General features: G+C 57.9%; 3 protein-coding genes across 4 annotated transcripts; 1 reads left to right on the forward strand and 2 right to left on the reverse strand.

Annotated features, from left to right (window-relative positions):
* Positions 1–497: 497 nt before the first annotated feature.
* On the reverse strand, positions 498–4,931 carry ADAMTSL5 (ADAMTS like 5). Of its 2 annotated transcripts, XM_042892914.1 has the most exons (13): positions 4,723–4,931; positions 4,016–4,120; positions 3,724–3,793; positions 3,489–3,649; positions 3,104–3,164; positions 2,908–3,016; positions 2,698–2,825; positions 2,499–2,622; positions 2,038–2,121; positions 1,488–1,651; positions 1,177–1,405; positions 986–1,057; positions 498–895 (listed from the first exon to the last, which is right to left on the reverse strand). In XM_042892914.1, the coding sequence occupies exons 1-13, from the start codon at positions 4,914–4,916 to the stop codon at positions 588–590; spliced, it is 1,809 nt and encodes a 602-aa protein (XP_042748848.1). In that variant the 5' UTR covers positions 4,917–4,931; the 3' UTR covers positions 498–587. The 2 variants fall into 2 exon arrangements, with proteins under 2 accessions (XP_042748848.1, XP_042748849.1); XM_042892915.1 differs by lacking the exon at positions 4,016–4,120.
* Positions 4,932–8,918: 3,987 nt separating this feature from the next.
* On the reverse strand, positions 8,919–15,254 carry THOP1 (thimet oligopeptidase 1). The gene is made up of 13 exons (XM_042892910.1): positions 15,158–15,254; positions 14,616–14,819; positions 13,498–13,646; positions 13,020–13,127; positions 12,459–12,561; positions 12,041–12,201; positions 11,791–11,926; positions 11,332–11,698; positions 10,886–11,087; positions 10,583–10,769; positions 10,182–10,310; positions 9,748–9,884; positions 8,919–9,616 (listed from the first exon to the last, which is right to left on the reverse strand). Exons 1-13 carry the CDS (start codon positions 15,171–15,173, stop codon positions 9,458–9,460), a joined length of 2,058 nt encoding a protein of 685 aa, XP_042748844.1. The 5' UTR covers positions 15,174–15,254; the 3' UTR covers positions 8,919–9,457.
* Positions 15,255–15,690: 436 nt separating this feature from the next.
* SGTA (small glutamine rich tetratricopeptide repeat co-chaperone alpha) lies at positions 15,691–23,967 on the forward strand. Its single transcript, XM_042892924.1, has 12 exons — positions 15,691–15,751; positions 16,650–16,806; positions 17,654–17,757; positions 17,950–18,034; positions 18,670–18,769; positions 19,472–19,576; positions 19,765–19,903; positions 20,484–20,546; positions 20,962–20,999; positions 21,890–21,979; positions 22,195–22,318; positions 22,607–23,967. Exons 2-11 carry the CDS (start codon positions 16,707–16,709, stop codon positions 22,307–22,309), a joined length of 939 nt encoding a protein of 312 aa, XP_042748858.1. The 5' UTR covers positions 15,691–15,751; positions 16,650–16,706; the 3' UTR covers positions 22,310–22,318; positions 22,607–23,967.
* The last annotated feature ends 191 nt before the right edge of the window (positions 23,968–24,158 follow it).

Consider the following 24,158-nt stretch of genomic DNA (forward strand, 5'->3'; position numbering starts at 1 on the left):
GCTGGGTGGAAGGAGCACTTTTATTGGGCATCAGCGTCTTCCTGCCCCTAAGCACTGCAGGGTGCCTCACCGGCGCACCAAATCACCTGGTGCCACCCAGGCTGATCCCAACACCCTGTGCCCATGGTGTGACTTGCCCTGGGGTGCGTGGCGCAGCGCCGGGGTGTCCCCATCCCCGTCCCCATCTGTGGGCCCCGTGGGACACAGCCAGAACACGGCTTGTGTTACAGCACAGCGACGGACCCTCGCCTCCGCCGGAAGGGAGATAAGCAGAGGTCCCGGCCCCGAGAGGCACAGCCTGGCAGGCGGCCACGTGGGGATGGGCACGGGGATGTGCTGCTCGGGGGGCTCAGTGCGGGGACACGGGACAGCACCCCAGGGTGGGGACACACCGGGTTTATTACAGCCAGGAAAGGGCTACACAGCAAGCGAGCGATAGATAGGTTTATTTTCTGCAAAAATAATAAATTACCACTCCCCTCCACCACCCCCCACGGCCGTGCCGAGGGCCGCTGAGGTCCCACAGCGCAGCAGGAAGGAGGGGTCCCGTCCCCTCATCCCCACTGGGGTCCCCCATCCGTTCAGCCTCATTGCAGGTGGGCGCAGTGCCGTTCCGCCTCCCGCACCGCGCGCTCCTCACGGGGTGACCACGGCCGCGCGTAGCCGTCGCGCTGCAGCAGGATGCGGTTCAGCGTGTGCTCGTAGTTGACGTGCCGCCGTGCCATCAGCACGTATTCGTGGCCCCCCAGCAGCGTGGGGCAGCCGCACGTGTCGGGCACCCAGACGTACTCCAGCGGTACCATGGGGAAGCGGCGCCGGTACGGCGTCACCACCTGCACCTCGTAGCGCATCTCCTGCCCCACCGAGCGGCGTGCCAGGATCCGTGCTCGGAACACTGCAGGGTGGGAGTGGGCTGCACTGAGCGGGGCATCACGCCGGGTGTTGCCCCCCCCCTGCCCTGCCCCCCTGCCCCACTGCTGCTCACCGAAGTCACTCTGGCAGAAGTGCCGGATGCGCTGGGAGCGTCCCTTGGGTGGACGGCACCGCCCGCATCGCCCTGCGGGGACAAAGGCTGGGATGTGGCATCCAAACCCTCCCTTGGGACCCGTAAGGAGAGAGGGGCGCTTCTGGACTCCAGCATACAGCCCAGGCCTGTGGGAGGATGTGGGAGGTCACCTGCAGCAGCTCTGACCCCAGGGGGGCTTCGCGGTGGCAGTGGCTCTGTGATGTGGCCCCAGGCCCTGGGGGTCACTGTGGGAAGTGGGGGCTCAGCAGGCGGGGGGCTGCCGGCCCCACGGGGCTGGGGCTGCCGCAGGGCACTGGTGTCCACCATGCTGCGCTGGGGGAGCCCACGAGGCAACCAGAACTCATATTCAATGCCTGGGTTGGGCTCCTGCAGCAGCACCTGTGTGTTCAGGGGCAGAACTCAGGAGATCGTTGGGGCTGGGGGCAGCCGCCCGCATCCCCACACTGCCCCCACTCCCCACCAGCACATGGAGGTCCTCGTCTGTGGGTCCCGGTGCCTCCAGGCTCTCGGTGCCATCAGGGCTGCGGGCGTAGAGCAGCTGTGTGCCAGCTGCCTCGTAGGGCCCCGGCCAGGCGATGGACCAGTCCCCATTGAGCACGTAGCGTCCGTCGCTCCCCATCAGGGCTGTGGGAAGGAGCGCATCTGGGCTGAGCCACGCATGGCCCCGGGATTGGCACACAGGGCTGGGCTGGGAGGAGGCACCGAGCCCCCATTGGAGGCCCCCAGGAGGGCCAGAACATTGGGAATATTGTGTATGGGGTGTGGGGGAGCGTTAAATCCATGGCAGGTTTGGCCCAAGTCCCATGGCACAGCTGGATCCCAAGGGCAGAGCTCCCCAATCCCCCAAGTCCCGCGGTGGCCCTGCACTGGCCAAAACTCACAGCCACCGCCTCTGGAAGAGCCCTGAGATGGGGAGCGTTGCACTCAGAGTGGGGGGAGTGGTGCTGCACAGTTGCCCGTGGCCATAGGATGGACTGGGACGGACTGGGAGGGGACAGAACACATCCTACCAAGGAAGTTGCGGCTCTTGTCTGTCACCTTGATGTTGGTGGCTCCAGCGGGAATCTTGGTCACGTTCATGTACCCAAAATGACCTGAAGGTGGGCAGGGAGTCAGGGCAGAATGTGGCCCGAGGGGATATCATGGGGACAGCAGGGCCAGAGCTGGGACACCCACAGGGTGAGTGAGAAGTGGGAGGGGGTTGGACAGTGGGGCACCCCCAGGGCATTGACCCTGCCTGACCCCATGCACTGGGACACGCAGGTCATGCGTGGGACCCCAAAGGGAGACATGGACCGCGTGGGTCCTGCGTGCATCCTGGAGACCCCTGACCAGCCCTGGGGATCACCAGACCACAGCAACACCCCAGAGGTGATGGGGCTTGCAGGAAAAGCAGGCAGGGGACAGGGGGACAGGGGAGCCAAGAGCCAAAGCATTCACCCATGGAGGGGCCGGGGCAATGTTCATTCACCGGAGAAGGGCTCCGTGTCCTGGAAGAGCCGGTGCACAAAGAGGCACCCATCCTGCCCGCCACCGCACCGGCTGCAGACACGGGTCTGTGCACCCATGCCTAGGATCCCATCACAGCCAACGCTCTGCAGGAGCAGAGATGTGGTGTCAGGGCAGGGACAGGGACCGGGGCCAGGGGTCCCATCCCCACACACACCCACCAGGCAGCGCCCACCGACGCACAGATCCGTGGAGCCAGGCCTGCAGCGGGTGCCATCCAGCACTCGGCCAAAGGTGTAGTAGAAGTTGTGCCCCACAGCCAAGCAGTTGAGGTCACAGACGTTGGGGGCTGCAGAGCCAGAGGGAAGGAGGGGACACCAGTGGTGGGGGCATCAGGGCCCCCGGTGGTGCCCCCACGCCCTGGGGCTCACCTCCATAGAAGGGCACCCAGCGGTGCCGGGTCTGCATGCCCTGCACGGGTTTGTCGTCGTATAGGGAGCACTGCATGGCACGGAACGGCACCGAGCCGCCAGGGCAGCCCTGTGGGGGTGGCACGATGGGGTAATAGGGTCTGGAATGTGGAACCCACAGCGCCACGCTGCACTGCGCTGCACCATGGATGCTCACCTGCAGCTGGCAGAGGCGGTACTGCCGCTGGTCCCCTGTGCACGGCTCCTCCTCGGCAGAGCTGCAGCACAGCATCAGCAGGGTTAGTGTCAGGGTTAGGATTAAGGCAGCCCCATGCAGCCCTGTGACCCCATGGAGATTTCTTGTGGGGCTGGGATGCTCCAACTGGGCTGGGAGTGATGCACGAATGAGAGCAGAACCACGGTGTCCCATACGGGGCTGTGTCCCACACCTCCTGATGCGGACAGCCAAATCCAAAACCCGCTTCCTCCCCCATTCCTCCCCCTCTAAAACTATTCAGAACCATCGTGTGGGATGGTGCCCAGGTGCTGAGGGGTTCTGAGCATGGGGACACACCAGGGGCTGCACTGCCCTCCCCGCTCACCGCAGACACCTCCGGGTGCGGAACGCAACGCCGTCCCCGCAGGAGCTGGAGCAGACACTCCACGGCCCCCATGGCCCCCACGCACCCTGAGCTGGCTGCCGGCGGGGCCGAGTGTGGGTGGGGGGCTCAGGACCCCACATTGCTCCTCGTGGGGCTGGGACCTGCGTGGAGGAAGGGGACAATCATGGCTGGGGCCGATGTGCAGCCAGAGCAGCCGGGTGCCCCCAACCCTCACCTGCGTGGTGCCGATCCCACAGCCCAGGCTGAGCCAGGCCAGGAGAAGCGCCCGCCACAGCCACCAACACCTGTGGAGCAGAGACACCGAGGGTGTCACCGGTGGTGCCACTGATGGGGTGACACCACAGGGACCCCAAGTTGAGACGGTGCAGAAAGGTCCCAGGGGTGCGGGATGCACCCCAAACTGTGCCACCAAGGTGGGCGCAGCCCCACAGGCGATGCCATCACCCTTATGGCTCTGTGCTCAGCACAGCTCTATGCACCTCACACGGCCCCACACATCACATCACCTGCCGGGCTGGCGGTGCAGGACGGGACCTGCGTGGTGGAGGCGGTGGTGCAGCCGTGACTCAGTGTCCCTCCCTGAGCAGCACGCCTGGATCCGGATCTGCCCTCTGTGAGCAATGCAGGGGGTGCCAGAGGGCTGCCCTGTGTCCCCTCCCCGTAGTGCCTGACCCTGAGCACCCCACTGCCCACAAAAACTCCTTTTCCTGTGGCCCTAAACCACCGCACGACCTCAAACCACCCCACAGCCGTAAAACCACCCCATGGTCCCCAAAGCACCCCGCAGCCCCACCCCGCAAAGGGGTGCGGGGGCCCCAGCCCTGCAGCAGGGACGGGGCCATTCCTGGAAAATCCCCTGGCTGAGCCGGTTTCCTCCCACCCCGCTGCACCCACGGGGACCGGGGGTCTCTGGGGACACAAATTCCCTCCTGCACCCCAGCACCACACTGGTAGCAGCAGCACAGCCAGACCCCCCCCCCCCCCCTACCCCCAATTTTCCCGTGGGGGCCAGGGGCAGCCGATGGGGGCAAAGGGCTCAGCAGTGATGCCCGACCCCTGCACGGTGCAGGAGGGCACCACGTGCCTCAGTTTCCCTGGGGTGAAGCAGGGCTCTGTGTGCCCATGGGGCAGCAAGGGGGGGTCCCACAGCCCACCTCCCCCCAGCAGGGTGGGCAGAGAACTACGAGAGATTCAGCAGAACGCAGCGGCTTACCCGGCACCGTGGGCTCCCTCGGGATGGGCGCGGGGTGCCAGGCTGTCCCGCCGCCCTATTGCAGCCATGCCTAGCTCTGCTGCAGCACCAGCACCCTGGGGTGCGTTCTGGCCGCTCCGTCCTGACCCAGAGGTACCGCTATGGGGCCGGGCACACGGGGGGCAGCTCAGGACCCCCCCCGGCCGAGCGGGCATCGCGTGTGCAGCTCCTGGGGCGGGCGGCTGCGCTCCCCTCCCGCTCGCCTCCCGTCCCTCCCCGCTGCGTTATTAATATCCAGCCCCAAAGGTGCGCCCAGCCCTCCCCAATCTCCTGCTTAACCCTTGGGGGCCCACGGTGCACCGAGCTGCGGGGGAGGTTCTGCTTGGGGGGGGGGGGGGGGGGAAGGGACGGGGGGCTAAGATGGGGGAGGGGGACGAATGTGACCCCAAGTCCAAGCTCAGCCTCAACACTGTGGGGTGACACGGGGTCGGGTGCCGCTGGAGTTGGTATCCCCAGGGGAGGTGGGGGAGGGGGGGGCCCGTTCCTGGCACCTCGCTGTGCCCCCCCCTTGGAGGTGGCTCCGTCCTCCCCCCCCTCCCAGGGGTCTCCTCACCCATTGGCATCACACACACACCAGCACAGCCCAGCGTGGCACACAGGGAGTTAAGGGCCTGGGATGTCCCTGGGGGGGCCACAGCTGCCGCCAGCCCTGCGCTGGCTGCTGGCCAGCCCCCCCCCCCCCCCCCAGTCAAGGCCCAGCTGCAGGCGCCAGGCAGGGAGCCCTGTGCAGGGGGCCCTGGGGTGCAACCCCCCCCCCGCTGCAATTGGGATCCCTGGAACCCAGTCCTGCCCAAAGGGAAGGAGAGGCAGATAAGACCCCCTCCACCCCCAGCCCCATTCTTGCCCAGCATCTTTGGGGCTGGGTTCCAGCAGCTACAGAGGGATCTTCTGGAGAGATTGGGGGGGGGTCTTTGGGTGCTGGGAGACGCAGCATGGCTGGGAAGGCAGGCAGATGGAGGGGGTCACAGCATCCCCCAAACTCTAGGTACATTGCCATGGGCTCCATCTCCACCCAGCAGCCCAGGGAGGTGGGACCCACCCCAGGGCTGTGCCCCCCTGGACCCACAGCATCACAGCACCCAGGGTACGAACAGCCTGGAGATGAAGCAGTTACAGCACGGGGGGGGTGGGGGGGGGGGGGGAAAGCCAGGTGCAGGTGATGGTGAAGCATTCCAACATAGAGCACAGTGCAGCAGGATGGCACAGGGCGAGCTGCCCGACAGCTACATCCAGAACGAGGGCAGCGGGGCTCTCTACCAGCGGGGATGGCTGCTGGGGGAGGTAAATGTCCAACACCTTCCTGCCTCCAGCCAGGATTCCCCCTTTCCATGGGGAAACCAGCACAGACAGAACAAGGATGGAGGCAGAGCAGAGCACAGAGCAGCACCAGGAGATCCCCTGGGGTCCCAACCCCTGGGAGTTCATCCCGCTGTCTCCCCAGGGTGCTTTTGGGAGCTGCTATCAGCTGATGGAGTTGGCCAGCGGAAGGGTCTACGCTGCAAAGGTGATCCCACGGGCCCGGCTCTCCATGCCAGGAACCAGGGAGAGGGTGAGTCTGGGGGGACAGGGCACTCCAGGGAGGGGAGCAACGCCCGCAGCCCTTCCTCCTTCTCCTGTCCTGGGTTGATCCCTTGCTTCCCATCCCCATCTCCCTGAGGGCAGCGCACTGGGGGGGTCTCTGGGCTCACCCCAACGCAGGTGGAGCACGAGTTGGAGCTGCACGGCCGCCTGTGCCACCGCCACATCGTCCGGCTGCACGGGCACTTCGGCACCCACAGCCACCTCTACCTGCTGCTGGAGCACTGCAGGCGTGGGGTGAGCGGGGTTGGCAGGGATGGGGGGCAGCAGCGGGGCCGTGCTGTGCTCTGAGCCCCCTTTCTGCCCCCTCCCAGTCCATTGCTGACATCCTGAGGGCTCGAGGAGCGCTGACAGAGCCGGAGGTGAGGTATTACTTGCAGCAGGTGATCGCCGGGCTGCGCTACCTCCACGGGCACGGCATCGTGCACCGGGACATCAAGCCAAGTATGCAGGGCGTGCAAGGGGGGGGGGGGTGGGAGAGCTGCGGCTGCATTCAGGCTGACGTCCCCCTGCAGGTAACCTGCTGGTGACCGAGGAGATGCAGGTGAAGATTGGGGACCTGGGGCTGGCACGGCAGGCGGCGGCAGGCGGGCGGCAGTGGGGGTGAGCGCAGCCATGGCCCCCCATCCACGGGGGGAGCAGCACAGAGCTCACTCTGCCCCCCACGCAGGACGCTCTGCGGCACACCAGGATACCTGGCCCCAGAGGTGCTGGAACGCAAGGGCCACGGGCTGCCTTCAGATGTGTGGGCGCTGGGCTGTGTCATGTAGGTGGTGGCCCAGCAGGGGGGGGAGGGCAGGGGGTGCCCACGGCCCTGCTGAGCACCCAAACCCCCCCCCCCCCCCAGGTACACGGTGCTGACAGGCAGCCCACCTTTTGAAGCAGCAGAGCGGCAGGAGCTGTACCAGCGCATCCTTGCAGTGCAGTATCCCCTGCCCAGCTGCCTCTCAGCCCGGGCCCGAGCTCTCCTCTCACAGCTGCTGGCCCCCCAGCCCCTGGCACGACCCAACCTGCAGGATGTGCTGGACCACAGCTTCTTCAGCCAGGTGTGGGGGGAGGTGGGAGCAGCCATGGGCACAGGGATGCATGGGGAAATCACTGTCTCTGCACAGGGCTTCACACCGGCCACGCTGCCACCCCACGCCTGCCACACCGTGCCCATCCTCAGCCTGCTGTGGGGATGGCTGTGCCGTGAGCGCCGTGCTGCAGCCATTTCTGGCACCAGGAGGAGCAGCTTCCTCAGCCGGACCTGAACCACGCTGACACCCGCATGGGAAAATCTTTATTAGTGCTAGGAATCGTCTAAAATCCAGTCATTGGAACAAGCAGGGAGGGACGCGACCATTACAAACGGCACACACACACCGGTTTGCCCTTCGAGGTTGACAAAATGAAACAAGAAAACCCACAAACGGGATCTCTCTCCCCTGGCGGGGGGCGGAGGGACAAGGTGCAGCTCCAGGGAGCCTGGTGCAAGACAGCGCTGTGCCTTGGGGGCAGCCCTCCGAGCAGCACCTCTCACCGCACACATCAGCACGAGTAAGTGGAAGGAGGGACAAAGTTATATGGGAAAGAGGGAGGAAAGTGCACGTTTTCCCTGCCCGGATCTCTACTCTGAGAGAAAAGGGCAGAAGAAAACCCTGAAAGCTCAGTAAAACGTGACAGTTATAAACACTCACAGCGTCACATTGAGCACACCCAGCCCTGCGCTGCCAGCACCCGGGACAGACACTCACCTATACCTAAAACAGAGGGTGGGGGGAAAGAAGGGTGCCTACCTGGCCCCAGTGAGGAGCACCGAGGAGCCGCATCACTGCTCTGGGTCCCGTCCATGTGGCAGGGTGAGGGAGGATGGCAGCGGCCCTCGTCTCACTGGGACCGGGGCAGGAAGGTGACAGCAGTGGTTTTGTCTGCACACAGTGCGTGCTTCTGATCAGCAGCTGGCCCAGCTTTCATCCCAGGGGGTGAAGCAGCTCAGCTGGAAGCTTGGGGACCAGAGGAGGAGCACAGGGAGCAGCCGGGGCCGGCAGCGTGAGCTCCAACAGCAGAGGAGCCGCAGGGCTCAACGCCTGGCTCTGAGCAACCTCACAGCTGGGGAGAGAGCAGGGAAAACCCCTCACCGCAGCAGGAGCAAACCACAGCCAGGGCCTCAGCTCTCCCAGGAGGGCGCCTACTTCCACCCTGTGCCATGCAGGCACTGCCATGGGCCTTCTCAGGGCCACGCTGCTCTCGAGGCCAGGCGAAGGGCTGCCCTGCTGGCCCCCACAGCCCGGCCGCTCCCAGGCCCTCCCCTGGCTGCAAGCCCACTCGATATTTTTATCCCAAGCATCTGTGCTGTTTGAAGCCTCCTGCTTTCTTTTTTTTCCTCCATGGCCCTCCCCTGTCCCACCCTGGCTTAGAGCTGACACCAACAGCAAGGCACCCTGCTGCTGGGACCTGAGCCCCGAGGGCAGCGGCTGCCCCTGGATGACCCCAGACGTGGGGTCCTGGTCTCTGCCCCCCCCCCCCCACACACACACTGCAGCCCCCCCAAGCAGCAGCACTGCAGCAGCTCAGGACAGGACATTCTGGCAAACACGTTGGTTTTTAAGCACCGAGATCTTCCTATGTTTATTCCACGGCTGCCCAAAGATGGGGAGAGAGGGATTCCTAATAAAACTCCTCAGGCTGTTTTGTTTTGCGCTCAACAGTAAGGCTACTCTGGTCACAAAACAAGTCAAGCCCTATGGGAAGTCTCCTAACAAAGGGATTTTAAAACAATGGTTCAAGTTTGCTAAATTCTCACCCTCCTCCCCAGCTAACAATGAGACTACAGCTCACCCTCCTGCAGAAATCAGGTACAAAGTTCAGCTAACTTTTGTGGCCAGTGACAGCCCCAGCCCCTTTCTGGGGAGCCACAAAGGGGATTCAATTTCCTACACAGAGCTGTCACTGCAGAGCCCAGGACCCGGACCAAACCCAGCTCTGAGTGCCCAGATGGGCTCAGAGGAGGATCCTGGAGGAGCAGCTCCAATGGGGCGGGCCCAGGATGTGCTGAAGTACTGGGTATTGCTGGGCCTGAGAGGACTGGTGAGTAGGCAAAGGAGCTGGCTTGACTCAAACGGGCTGGAGCAGCTTCTTAGCAGGCTGAAGGCAGCGAGTTGCTCTCCACCTTCAGTCCTTTGCTGGCCAGGAAGGCATCCTGCTTGGGCTCACGGCCCAAGAACTTCCTCAGCATGTCAGAAGCATCCAGGGACCCTCCAGGGTGCAGGATACAATTCCTATAATCCATGCCCACCTGCAAGGAGAGAGATGGGAATGCGTGCAGGGCACCCGCTCCCTGCTGACCTCGCTGCAGTGCCTCCTACCACCTCCTTCCCCCGGGGAAGGCAGCCCCTGAGTCTGACCCATGCAGGACATCCTCCCTACCTTGCAGTTCATGATCCCCTCCTGCTTGAAGCGTGTGTGGAACATGTCCATGGAGTACACCTCGCTCCAGAGGTACCCGTAGTACTGGGCATCGTAGCCTCCAGCCAAGTGGCCAAACGTAGCCGGCATGTTTGTACCTTCACAGCAAAGGAAGGGAAGGGTTAAACTGGAAAGGCTGCAGGAACTGGTCGTGGAAAAAGCCCTCCGTGCTGTAAATGTGTCAGAGCAGGCGCTGTGTCAGCCTGTTCACAATCGCAGGGGAAGCAGGGATGGAATTTCCCATTATTTTTGGTGTGGTTTCTGCCCTGCTCTTCCTGGAGTCAGTGGAAACCGTCCCCTCCAAGCCAGCCTGAAGCCCCATCCCAGAAAGGGACCCGCAGAACCAAACCCACATAAACAGCACGAGTGAGGCCCCCAGCACGAGCCCCGCATACCTGGGGTAGCAGGGACACCCAGCACCTCCTCACAGAGCTGTGCAAACACTTCCACAGGGTCAGCCTTCGTCTGGGTGTGCAGCGCCTGGTCCACCTTGGCCAGGACGATCTGACGCAAGTTGAACAGCCCTGTGCCCCGCGGGGGGGGGGGGCCAGGAAGAGAACTGAGGCCTGGGGGCTCCCATAACTCCCCACAGATGTGGGTCCTTCCTGCCAGGCCTCTCAGTCCCAACAGGCAACGAGACAAAGCCTTTCATCTGACCATCCCGACCAGCCAGGTCACCAACGGTCCCCTTCCCTGCCCCACATGCAGCAGCTGACATCCCAGCAAGGCTCTGTCCTCACTGGGAACAGCACACAACCCTCTGTTCCTAACCCCCACGTCCCTCTTCAGCACCTACCCGTGTTTGCTTGCCGGGATTTAATGAGCTTCTCCAGCAGTTCATCAGGAATGGGGCTTCCTGTTTTGTAATGCCTGGACATGCGCAGCAAAGGCTCCTTCTCCCACACCCAATTCTCCAGCATCTGTGATGGTGCCTCAACAAAATCCCTTTCCACGTGTGTCCCACTGAACATGGCAAACTCCGCCTAGGAGACGCATCCAGACAGTCAACCACATCTCCAAGTGGGGCATAACCCAACTTGAGGGCACAAAGTGGGGAAAGGTAACAAACCACCCCTCTGCCAAGCCAGCCAGACCTCACCTGAGAGCACAGCTGGTGCATGACGTGCCCAAATTCGTGGAAATAGGTCTCCACTTCATCGTGCTGCAGCAAGGAGGGTGCATCCGGTGTGGGCTTGGTGAAATTGGCCACCATGGCAGCCACCGAGATCTGCCGGCTGGAGTCTGGCAGGAGGCAGCCTGGCTGCAGGCCGAAGCAGGCTGCGTGCCCATACTTCCCTTCCCTGGGTGAGGAAGAGGAGTTTGCTGTCTGATGCTCCCAGCCACGAGCCATCAAACAGGGCACTGAGATTTGCTCAGCAGCCCTGGCGATGCTACAGCTCACACAAAACCAGTACCCCCAGGACACCCCTAGCCCCCCTCTGCCACAGCCACGTGCTGGGGAGAGGGATGTCTCTCCTCCTCAGGCACACAGCACTCTGCTCCCACTGCCCCTCAGCCCTCAATCTGATTTGCCCTGAGCCTCACCGTGGGTACAGATCCAGGTAGAACTTGCCGATGGTCTCCCCGGAGGAGGTGTCCTTCACCGTGTAGAGCTGGACGTCCTCGTGCCACACCTGAGCCTTCTCTTCTAGATGGAAAGTGAGCCCCAGCAGCTCCTGGTAAATGGCCAGCAGGCCCGTGGTGACCACCTGCATGGGGAAGTACTCCTTCAGCAGGTTCTGGTCCACGCTGTACTTGGTTTCCTCCACCTGATTCATGTAGTAGCGCATGTCCCAGGCGTTGATGCGGTTGTCGAACTCCAAGCCTCGCTTCTCACATTCTTTCTTTTTCAGGTCCAGGATCACTGCCCGTTCCTTCTCCCCAAGGGGTTTCAGCTTCTGGGCCAGCTCATCTGGGAAAGCACAGCAGGCAGCGTTGGTGAGAGCAGCACTCAGCCCAGCAGTGCCCCCGGCCCCCCCTCCACCACACAACCAGGGGCCATACCCAAGAAAGTAGCCACTGTCTTGCTGCTTTTAGCCATGTTCATCTCCAGCACAAAATCAGCATGAGTGCTGAAGCCCAGCAGACTGGCTTTCTGAGCCCGCAAGTCCACCAGCTCCTTGAGGATCAAGCAGTTCTCCTGCAATGCAAAGGCACACAGCTCAGCACGAAGCAGGTACACAAGAAAGGAAGCACGAGCTGCCCATGTCCTGACTGGCATTTGCTCCTCCTGGCCAGCAGTGAGGCCACCCACCTCTTTGCACCTCGAGTTGAACATCTCCTCCACCTTCCTCCTTGTCTCAGGCACGTAGCACTTCTTCAAGAGAGGGAAATAGTGGGGGTATTTCAGGGTGACTTTCAGCTTGCCATCCTCTGTCTTCTCCAGAGAGTTCAAGAAGTCCTCAGGGAGCCCCCCTGAGAAAAGAGCAGGTAAATGACAAAGAGCCCACATCTTTCCCCCAAAATACCAGGTCTGTGCACAGAAACAAGCTTTTGCTCCTTCCCCAGAGCAATCCCAGTGCTCACATTATTGCACACTGGCTGGGCTGTGCTACCAGAGCACAAAAACACTTCTTGCTCACACAGAAAAAAGGCAGACCACCCTTTTTTAACTCTGTACCTGACCCACCACCACAGCATGCAGAGAACTGGCAAGCACGAGTAATCCATACCTAGTTCCTCCCTTGAGAAGGGCAAAAAGGTGGTGTCCTCGTTCAGGTTCTTGTTGAAGTCTATGCAAAGGACGCTCAGCTTTTTCTTAATAGCTTTGATTTTCTTTAAAATAGAGAGACAGACAGGAAGAAGTCAGTCCAAACGGGAAAGTCAAACAGCACCCCTCAAACCTCCAGCCAGCAGCCTGCCTGCTGAGTCGCCCGGTGGTTTGCAGTTGGCTTTTATTCAAACACAATGCTGCAGAATTAATTGTGTGCAGGCACTGAGCTCTCAGCCTGGAACAGGCTCCCTTTGATCACACCTGGTAGGTAGCAGCCACCTCAGCAAGGTCCCAACTGCCTCCCGCAGGCTCAAGAGCTGCAGGTGTTGAAGCAGCTGCCTCCCCTGCCCTTATTTCATCTCACCTTCTCTTGTATTTTTAACCTTGATTCAGGCTCCTTCACTGAGCCGTTGGCTCGTGGTAAGAGGGAGACCCTGAGCAGCTCATCCCTCAGTCTGCCCACCTCAGCCTCCCCTCCCTACCACCCCACAAGGCCTCCTCTGCAATTCTATGCTCTCACCTCCTGCGTTTCCTCAGGCAGATGGAGACCGTTTCTTTTGCCCAATTTGATCAGCCTCTCCAGGTACCTCTTTGCTTCAGGCTTCAGTGAGGCACTCTCTGCTTTCTCCTGTATAAAACAAAGCCCATGAGTGCAGGGGGCCAAGGGATCAGACATCCTCACACGCTGCTGCAGGAAGTTGGTCCTGAGACCTGCTGGCAATTGTAACACTAGTGACACAGAAGAATTACCCAGGCCTTTTTCCACAAGGGAGGCAAGCATACCAACACTTTTTATTTTTATTTTTAACCACAAGGATAACCAAGGCCCTGGGTTTGTGTCACAGCCCTCAGATTTCAATTCCCCAGGTCACTCTAGCACTTAGACCATACAACCACTCAGCTCCAGACCCAGCATCATTGCTTCTAAGGCCTGAGACAAGGGAAGAAAGTTTGCTGTCGTTCCAGGAAGTTTCAGTTCCCCACTCAGAGGCACACACCTGGAGCCAGACAATCCTCTGGTACACATCCTGCCTCATGCTCATCTCCACATCGAACTCTGAGAGCTTCTTGTCAGCTTCAGTGCTTGCTGCACGGATGTCTTTGCAAGGAGAGACGTGCTGGGGGAAGTCCAGCATGTTCCGACGGACTGCAAAGACAGCAGAGAGATCACAAAAAAGGCAACAGCTTCGTGTCCCAGCTTTGTGTCCCAGTGCTGCTCACGAGCAGGAGTGCAGACAGCAAGTCTGTGTGGATTGGGAGCCAGTCTGACAGCCCTGGAGCCTGACCCAGCTGCCCACACACAGGGAGAGCAAGGCAAGCTGCTGCCCTCAGACAAATCTGGAGTGACCCCATGCTCACTGTCACACCTGCTAACCAGATCTGTCCACTGATTTCTCCCTACACTCAGGCCTTCTCACAAAACTTGCATGAATTTCCCAACTATTTTGCCAGGCTTAGCTGGTATCAACAGAATGACAGCTGGCAGACACGCAGGCAGCATGGCTGCATGCCTCCTTCCACAATGGAACCAGGCCATCAGTGACACACCTTTGTTGCAGATGCTTCCTGAATGCTGCAATGCTCCAGGTGTGCTCTCACCTGACTCATCTCCATTTTAGAAATGAATGTACAGAAAACATTCCCTGCTACCACCAGGTAACACCACGCCATCACATCACGTTACTTTGCAGAAGCCCTAAAATGACAGCAATGTTCAAACAGACACACACAGATATCCATCCACTGCCCTGGAGAAGAAACCAAAAATGACAACGACCTAAAGATTTCTGAGACTTCTGTCAATGCACCCTTTGTTCCCACTGATGCATCTTGACATATAAAATCAGCAGGCAACCTTGAAAACGAGCTGCTCCTCCCGCAGACCTTCCTGCTGCCAAAATACTATTCTCATTTTAGACTCAGGTTTCCGTTCCAAGTCTACTCTTTGCTTTGTACTTGCACCTGGCTGTGTAAACATTAACTAGAAAAGCACACACATCACGGAGCGGGTCAAGGGAAGGCAAAAGGAGATGACAGAACCAAAAAAAGGTGCAAAAAACACACATATTAAGATGTAGATTTCCTGACAGCGAGCGCTCCCACTTCACACGCATACCTGTATATTCCACTTCCACATCCGCCAGCGCTTTCAGGGTGTTCTCATAGGACACCTCGCCCTGCTCCTGGGAGCCCACACGGTCGTACACCAGCTTAGTCCTCTCGGTGAGCTCAGCAGCCATGCGTTCGATCTGCTCAGCACTCAGATCCCAGCGCAGCTGGTTGGCTGGCAGGCGGGGGGACTGACTGTCCACCACGTTACCTGGGGGAACGGGAAGGAAACCATACGTGAGCCGGGAGGAAAATTCAGCTGCACATCCCGAGTTCGGTAAGAACACCCCATAGGGGCCCTGCACACAGGTTGGCACGGAGGGCAAAACAGCGAGTGCAGGGGGATGGCACACCGTGCCCTCAACCAAAGGGGCTGTCCAAGGGCGGGGGTCCCCTCGGGCCCTATGGGGCTGCTCTGTCTCCCCTCCCCCCCCCGGGCCGTGCCCTGTGCCCCCAGCCCCCGGGTCTCGCCCCCTCCCAAGGCTTCCTCCTCCACCCTCCGTCCTCCCCCCACTGCTCGCCGCAGTCCTGCCCCCCCCGAGCCGCTACCTGTAGGAGGAGCCATGCCGGCCGGCCGGGGGGCCCCGCTGCTGCTGACGAGGCCGCGAGGAAACCGCGCCGGCCCCGCGCACCGAGCATGTGCCTAAGCAGCGAGACGGGCGGCCAGAGCGGCCGCGCTGAGGGATTGTGGGAGGGGGGAGGACCGGGCCGCTCTCTAAGTCCCTTCAGCCCAGCCCGGTGCAGCAGGAGCGGCCCGATCACCATCCCCGCCCCGCCCACGGTCCTGAGCGCCATCGCACCGCCGGCAGCGGAGCAACCGGCCCGGCTGGGCCGCCCGCCCGTTACTATAGCGACACACTCCCGATCGTCTCTATGGTTAACGAGGAGGAGCCGCAGCCGCGCTTCCGGCCTCCAGCCGTCACCTCAGAGGGCACGCAATGCGCATGCGTCGAGCTCTCCGCCCCTCCCCGTAGCTCTGTCATGGCGGATGAGGGCGGAGCCTCGCTGCTGCGCACGCGTTTTGAGCGCTCCACGCGACGCGCATGCGCAGTATCATCCCGACAGCACGCGTGCGCGTGGGGTGGGAGCGGCGCATGCGCAGTGCCGCGCCCGCCCTGGCCGTGGGGAGCGTCGCGGTGCCCGGTGAGCGGGGCGGGGCGGGGCGGAGCGGCGGTGGCGGCGGGGCGGGGGACGGCGGCGGCGGGAAGCCGGGCTACGCTGCACCGCGCTGCTGGGCGACCGAGGCCTGGCTCCGGGCCGGGCGGTTTCATCTCGTTCTGGGGTCTGACGTGGGCCGTGCCGTGTCCCGGGGCCTGCGCTGGGGATCCAGAGCTGTGCGGGCCTCGAGCTGAGGGCACGTTGGGTCGGCGTGGCTCGGGGCCGCACGCTCGTAGCCACTACAGACGGACAGACAGACGGACACACCGCTGCTGGGCCGGCCCAGGAGCCCCCGGGGCCTGACAGAGAGCCGGGCCGGGCAGCGGGGTTTCCTTTAGCAGAGGTTGCATTTAAACAGTTGGGTTCTCAATTCACGAGCCATGCGCGGCTTTCTGCGCTCCCGTCTCCGTGCTGGGAGCTGCGTTGGTTCCCTGAGGGCAACGAGGCCGTTTGTGTCTTGCGGGTCTGCGTGGGGATCCGTGCAGAGCTCCAGGCTCGGCTCACCGTTTCCCCGTGCTGTCCCCTTGTCTTTGTCTCACACCCGCGTTGGCTCAGGAAGAGGAGAGCTGCGGTGTTCTTAGTGCTGATCTACTCAGGGCTGAGTCTTTTTGATCCATTTCTGGGGGCTGTGTGTCCCTAAAGCCTTTTGTGTGGTTCCCTTGGCAGTGGTGTGTGAGGCAGGGCAGTGCCGTGCAGCTGGGGTGCAGAGGGGAATTGAGGGCTGGGAGGTCAGGTGAGTATTTGTAGAGTAAAGGGATTAATGAAGGCTCTGAAGGCCTTGCTCCATCCTGAAGGATTCCCTCATCCCTTTATATAGGGAGAGAGCAGCAGAAGAGACCTTTGACTTCCAGCCCTTCAGGTCATGTAATTTCTTTCTCTACAGATACTACAATATATTTTTTTTAAGTTAGAAGAAGTCCAAACATCACAGCCTCCCACAATGGCAGACCAGAAGCGCCTTGCATACTCCATCATCCAGTTCTTACATGACCAGCTACAGAACGGGGGTCTTTCTCCAGATGCTCAGGAGAGTTTGGAAGGTAGGTGGCCATTCTCTGTTTGTGTGTGGATCTGTCAGCCCAGCTCATGGAGCAATTTGGACGTTTGGTTGCCGTCCTCTGCCTCATAACTTGCCTGGGCTGTTTCTAACATCCAAGATTTGAATGAGTTTTTCTTCTTAGGCAGATAGCAGGCAATTAGAGATGCTGATTGCTTATCTGATTTCTTGCTCCCTCTTTCAAAACTAGATTAGCTTGAGGAACGGATATGCCTGGGATCAAAAGCCTCCCTCACCCTGGGTTTGAGATTTAAAACTTTTTATCTTCAATGAGGTTGATGGAGGGTTTGGTAACAGCGCAGAACAAGAACTCTGTGGCAGTACGGAAATGATTCATATTACAGAAGTGCTTTTCCAGGTCTGCTCTCAAAGTGCTTTTCCACATCACACTGTGAAGCATTCATACAGGCTTTTTCAGGGGGCTTCCCTGTCACGAGAGCACGCTGATCTGAAAAGATCTGCCTAAGGAGCTTATGCCTTAGTGTTTGGCCTGTGTGGTGGAAGGGGGAGCGCAGGCATTGCCTGCAGAGCGTGGTGCTTGGTTGCTTGTTTCATGTGTTTCCTGAAACGTGCTGCTGTCTCTTGGCTCTGAGCTTTGGGAGTGCTAATAAAGCCCTTGTTCTGTTAACATCCACCTGCTCTGAAGTTACCTGAGGGGATGGGAATTGTCAGTGATGCTTCCTGGGAGCTGCTTTGCCCAGCTCTGAGGGTTTGGTAAAATATGCTGGGGCGTTTTTCTGGCGTGTTCAACTGTAAGAAATTTGGGTGTTGTGGAAGAGAGCTCAGTAATTAGAATGGGGAGAGCTAACGACCCGATTCGTTACGCCCAGTGGCAATCCAGTGCCTGGAGACAGCTTTTGGAGTCTCCCTGGAAGACCAAGGCCTCGCTGTGTCACAAACTCTCCCTGAAATATTTGAAGCTGCTGCAGGAAAGGTGAGCAAATTCCCTAAATATGTGCTGAGTTTCGATGTGAGCAGCCAAAGCAATGAGCTTTGCTTTGCTTCGCCCCCCTGGAGGCGTGTGGGAGTGAAATGTTTTGGGCTCGATGTGCTTGGGAAGGGGGAGGTGTGGAACTTCTCTGTGGGAGTCCTGATCTCAGCACAGCCTTCTCCCTTTCCTTGTAAGGAGCCTGAACACATGAGAGCAAACTCGGAGCCTGTCACCCCCTCTGAAGATGACGTAGCTGAAGCTGAAAGGCTCAAGACCGAAGGTAGCTTCCCCTGGAGCTGGGGTTTGATGAGGTTTAAATGATGTTGGGGTGGAAGGCTTAGCTCACTCAGCACCTGGGGAGCGCATGGATGGGATCAGCCCTTTGTTTCTGCTTGTTCCTCTGCTCGTGTGGAGGTTGGTGTTATTTAGCTGCCACAGAACCTACGTAGACAGCTGGCTCAGCGTTTTCTTTTGCATTCTGAAGGCCCGTGCTGTGTAAATGTGGCATCTTTCCTGCTGGGCTCTCCTCTGTGTGCTGCCTTTTCTCTGCCATGCAAGACAGCGTGAGCAGTGCTGACGTACAGCAGGGAGCTTTCAGTAAGCCAGAGCACTGCGTTGATGTCCAGAGCACAGAGTGACTCTGGGGAGGCCTCTGCTGTGTCTGAGATGGGAAAGCAGCTGAGGGGGCTTGCAGGATCTGAAAGGCTGACAAGTAACCTGAAATTGCCAAGATAAGGATCTCTTGCTGCACTGCTGAACTTGCCTCACGCTTGCACGCAGTTTGACAGGTCAGCAAGAGATGCAAGCTCTTGGCTTCTCTTTTGTTCTGTTTTCTTATGAAGAGCAGAGATCTGGGCTCGTTGCTTTTGTTTGCCTGCATTTTTAACTTACTCAGCCTTTTCTCCATCTCTTTAGGGAATGAACAGATGAAGGCAGAGAACTTTGAAGCTGCTGTGTCCTTCTACGGAAAAGCAATTGAGTTAAATCCATCCAACGCTGTGTATTTTTGCAACAGGTACTGGTTGTCTCTGGCCTTGCACACCTGTGGTTTTGGCCCTTATTTCTTACACCTCAAGCTCCTGCTCGCTCAAAATCCCCTTTCCAAAGTTCTGTAGGCTGCTTGTTCTGTTGCTGCTTGTGGTGGTTTTGCTTCTGGTTTTTCCTTAGCTCGGTGACACGCTCTCCTAGCCAGCTCTGTGCCCTGGCATCACTCAGTAGGTGTGGAAACAAACCCTTTGGCATTGTAAGAGAGATGAGGGTACCAAGGAGCGCTGTCTGCTTTCATGCAATTAACTCCTTCAGTAAGACAAGGGCTGGGATTTGAGAGGCAAAAACAAAGGAGTGCAGTGAGACCAGCTGAAGGCTTGCTGTCAGCATGTGGAGAGCATGGGAAAACAGGAGCAGCAGTCCTTGTGACTGAGATATGGGGGTGAAGGGGAGATGAGGCTGAGCCAGCGATGGGATCCTTTCCTGCTTCCTTCCTCTTGGAATGTCTGTAAGGAGGGGGGAGAGCTCAGGTTTGTTTGCAGCAGGAGCAGAATGTGAGGCTGAGGGTTTGGATAGCAAGCTGCTCACGTAGGAACGGTCTGGATTTGTGTCAAGTTCACACTTTGACTTTCCCTTTAGAACAGGAGGCTGCAGAGAGGGAGCAGAGGTGACCTTGATCAGCATGTTCAAGCTGATAAGTGGTTTTGCACATCTTTCTTCTTCTCTCCAGAGCTGCTGCATACAGTAAATTAGGAAATTATGCTGGAGCAGTCAGAGACTGTGAAAGAGCAATCGGCATCGATCCAAACTACAGCAAAGCTTACGGCAGAATGGGGTAAGTGAGAGAAGGGGGTTTTGTGCCAGAACTTCAGTCTCCGAGTGCTTGGTGGTAATTACACTATCAGCAGTGTTCTGCCCTGCAGTGCCATGTGAAAATACCTGGTGTTTCACCTCTGCTGGGGTGGAGGAAGGCTGCGAGTCCTTACCTCCCTCTGTAACTTTCTTTTATTTCCACTTCAACAGCTTGGCTCTCTCCAGTTTAAATAAACACACAGAAGCTGTTGTCTACTACAAAAAAGCCCTGGAGCTTGATCCAGACAACGACACCTACAAATCCAACCTTAAAATAGCTGAACAGAAAATGAAAGAGACTCCTAGTCCGGTAAGTTCTGAAAGCAATACTGAAGCGGAGATGAGATGAAATGGAGGCTCCTTTCCTGCGCTGCTGCAGGTGCTTGGTTGTGTTTAGAATACAAATCTTGCGTGCAGATGGAGGGGAGATGGTTAACAAGTGCTGCTGCTGTGAACCCTTGCTCTAAAACCCAGACAGAGCGATTTCAGCGCTGTGCAGGAGCGCAGTCGCCTCGGGCTGGGAAGCGAGGCTGATCAGAAGGAGCTTTTTGAAACACTGAGTGTTTTGAAGGGGATTTTGGTTTTCTAGAGGCTTCTGTAGCACAGAGGTGAGCAGGTGGGGGTGTTTGAGTGGCGGGTTGCTGGTTTGGGGCAGTGCATGGCTGGCAGGGCTGGGCGAGAGCTGCTCAGTGATGCATTGCGGTGCCATCGTCGCTATCAGCATTCGCCCTTTGCCTCCCTGAGCAGCTCGTCCCCAGCCTGCCCTTTGTCATGCTTTAAAGACCAGGTTCTGATAACGCTGGGAGGGTTGAAGTATCATTCATTGCTGTTTGTTGCATCAGGAAGTGAGAGGATGTCAGCACCCACGTGCTGTGTCTTTATTGTTGCAGACCGGAGGTCCTGGAGGATTCGATTTAGCTGGCTTGCTGAACAACCCTGGCTTCATGAGTATGGTAAATGTGGGCCCAGGTCGCAGCCAGGCTGTGCATTTATCCTTTCAGGGTGAAATGTTTCGGGAAGTGGGGATTTTTGGTGTCTTGTGAGCAGCTCAGTTGTCATTTCTTTGTTTCGGTGCCGCCATGAGGAAGCTGTGCTTGTATTTTTCACCCGAGTCAAATAAAGAGCCAGTGATTTATTCACAGGCTGCTCTTTGGGACGTGCTGGGTGTGGAAAGGGTGCCTGTTCTGCGTTACCAGCCTTGTCCTGTGTGTTGCACTGTGCTTCTCTTTGCTATTTTTGTCCTATTGATCTGCTTCCAAGTATTTCTGCCTTCGCTTTGTTCGTAGTTGAATGGCACAACATCTGCATATCTACCCAGGCATTTCTGACTAAATAGGGTGTCCTTTTTTTCTCCCCCTCTTTAAATAGGCATCTAACCTAATGAACAATCCACAAGTACAACAGCTGTAAGTTTGATCCCATGTTCTCTTTCCTCTTTGAGTCGCTCCTTTGAGGCTGTGGTGGGAGGGGGGGGGTGCTGGAACCAGGAATGTGAAAGGCAGCCCTTAAAGCAGCCCCATCTCCTGAGCCACGGTGCGTTTTGAGTGCTCTGGACTGTGCTGAAGAGGGGCTTCAATAGGAGGCAGGATAGATTGTGGCACTGGAGCTGCCTTTGGGAAGCTGGGGACAGTTTGGCTCTGCTGCGCCGTGTCTGTGTGATGTGGAGACAAGATTTCACATCTCACTCTCCGTTAGAAAGAATATTTTTGATTCTTTGTACTGCAGAGTTATGAGGATCGATTCACAACAGCTGCCAGATGCTTAGACAGGGTAAGGCCACAGAGCATAAAGCACGTACCTCTGCAGTCTGTCCCTTCAGAGCTCAGGCAGGCAGTGAGCTGGAGCCCTTCTGGAGCTCAGCTTTGCTTACTGTATGAAGCAGCCCAGCTGCAGGGCTGAACATCTGCCTCCATGTCCATTTGCTTCTGCCTGCTCCTCGCACTTCTGTTGTCAGCTGAGGCTCTGTGCCAGGTGCAGCCTGAGGACTTGGAGGAGAAGGGGCTTTGCAGACCCAATGCATTCAGTGCTGATAGCCAAGAATCCTGTCAGTAAATCTCATTGGTGCAGAGCTGTCAAATACCTGGTGTGAGGAGGGGCAGTGTTGTAATTAAGCATAACACCAAGCTTGCACACGGAGGGAGGAATATTTGTCAGTACAGAAACTGAAGCTGTTATAAATATTTCTACAGATGGTGCAGCTTAAGGATACAATGGCTCTTCTTTTCCCCTCCTAGTGTAAAACAAAACAGATTTTGGTGTGTTTTTCTGCTCTGAGCAATGACTCTTCTTTCCACAGCATGTCTGGGATGATTTCTGGTGGCCATAACCCCATGGGAGCAGCAGGCACCAGCCCCTCCACCAATGATCTTGCCAGCCTCATACAAGCGTGAGTAGGGAGCTGGTTCTTCTCCATGGCCTTAATCTGCAAACAGACTTCAGATTTTCTGACCAAAAGTGAAAACTTCAGTTGAGGGTTGAGTAAAGTTGCACTGTAACGTGAACTTGTTAGAGCAGAGCTCTGGCAATCACCTGGGGAGGATTGCATTGCACTGGTCGTGTCAGTGTGTGAGAACACAGTAACAGTAGCTTGTTCTCCTGCAGGGGCCAGCAGTTTGCTCAGCAGATGCAGCAGCAGAATCCTGAATTAATAGAGCAGCTACGAAGCCAGATCAGGAGTCGAACTCCAAGTGCCAGCAATGAAGATCAGCAGGAATGAGGCTGACAGGTGAGGCCGTGGCCAGCTGAGAGGGGAGCATTTCGGTGTGCTGCTGCAATGTCTGCCTCGTGCCTTCACCTAGCAGCTCAGGTCTCCTCCCCTCTGTGCAGACTGAGCTCTGCTGGTGCTGTGCCTTGGGGAGATGCAAGGCTCAGCTCTACAGAGCGGTGAACAAATTCCCTCACGCTTTGTGGCTGGCGAATGAGTTTCCTTATCTGACGTTGGCACTTGTGAAAAGGATGCTGTCTTTTCTCAGAAACTGAATTTGCAAATGTCTTTGTCTTCCTGTCTCTGCAGCGCAGTCCGTGGGAACTCTGTTCATTGCTTTAAAAACTGGAAGCCATGTGCGTGTTGCCATTTCTTGAATTGGAAGTGTCCAAGAGGGGGGAAAAAAACAAGAGAGAGGAAAACAAACCCAAAATACTTTATACGACCTGCATGTTAAAGACAGATTCACACTTTCTTTCCCCAGTCTTCGTCCTGCTCCTCCCCCTCCACCTTTCCATTAGTTTTCCTCTGGAAGATCCAGCAAACACAAACCAGCACCAACAGTCTTTCTAAAGAAACTCGGAAATGAACGACGCTGTTACATTTCTACGTTCTTTGCTACGTGGGAATTTTTTAACCCGTTTTTGAAGGAGGATGCACTCTTCACTACAGGATTTCTTCACTTTCCTGCCCACACACCACTTCAGAGAAGTGTTGGAGTCCCATCCCCACCCTGATGCCCATTAATCTTCTTGCCAGTTACGAGACGGTGATGTTTGAGCGCCCTGGAGATCGCTGGATCTTCCTGCCTCCAGGATCAGGGTTTCTGTTGATTAGATTCACCATGTTTCTCATTCAGGTCTGTAGCAACGTTGCCGGTGTTGTTAATACAGAGGATTTGGTGACTGCCTCTCTAAGGTTAGTGTCGATGTGTCGGGGGGCTGGGACTGATCAGGTAGAACATGCTCATCTGTGACTCCTTTAGGGCGTTTCCAGATACGCTGCTTGGGCTCCATCCCCAGTCCTGACAAAACTCGTCTAGTGTTTAGTAATTATTGTTGGAATGAGCCAATCTGTGAACTAGTCAGGTGGACAGTGAGAAAGATACGATGTTTTTGGTGTTTAAAAGGTTTCTCTTTGTTTTTTAATTTGTCTTTTATGCATGTAAGTAATCAACCCAGTTGACCGTACTGATAATAGGAGTAGAGAGGGGGCTTGAGCAGCAGGCAGAAGGAATAAAAATGCTCCTTGGATAGAAAGGTATTGAGGGGCTGCTGGTTCAATGTGGGAGGAGGGAGAAGGTCCTTGCTGCTGGGTGCCTGCAGCTTCCCACCTGCCTGTGTCGTTCCTGGGTGCATGGGAAGCTCTGGCAGGTTCCCCTTGAAGTCGCTGGACGAGGATGGAGACTTTGGTATCGGCCTTGGGACTGGTTTTAAGGTAGTTCCTCCATGGTGGTGGGAAAGGCGTGTTCCTGGCCCTATGGCTGGGCACAGAAGCAGCTGGCTTGGAGAGGAGTGCGTGGGAGATGGAAAATGCCCATCTAGGAGACATGGTGGTACGAATGAGCAGATATCTTTGAAGATTAATATCAAGGAAAAAAGATCTGTAAATGCTCCATAAATTTATATGTGCTTAATGTAACTTGTGAAGAATAAACGATTTGGACACTCTTCGCTATCTCTCTCAGCGCAGTGACTGCAGCGATACCCGGGGCCGCCTCTCTCCGTTTTGTTCTGTGCGCTGCCGGGCCCCGTCAGCACCGCCGTGCGGACAGCGCTGCTCCGTGCGCTGCCCGGAACCTTCCGTTGCGCCGCGCGTTTCCGGCGGACTCCATTCGGCGGCGCCCGCCCGTTGGGCGTGG

This window comes from Lagopus leucura, unplaced genomic scaffold (genome assembly GCF_019238085.1).
Source record: "Lagopus leucura isolate 7727_CA_CO unplaced genomic scaffold, USGS_WTPT01 145-22_obj-0_obj, whole genome shotgun sequence".
Taxonomy (NCBI): Eukaryota; Metazoa; Chordata; class Aves; order Galliformes; family Phasianidae; genus Lagopus; species Lagopus leucura.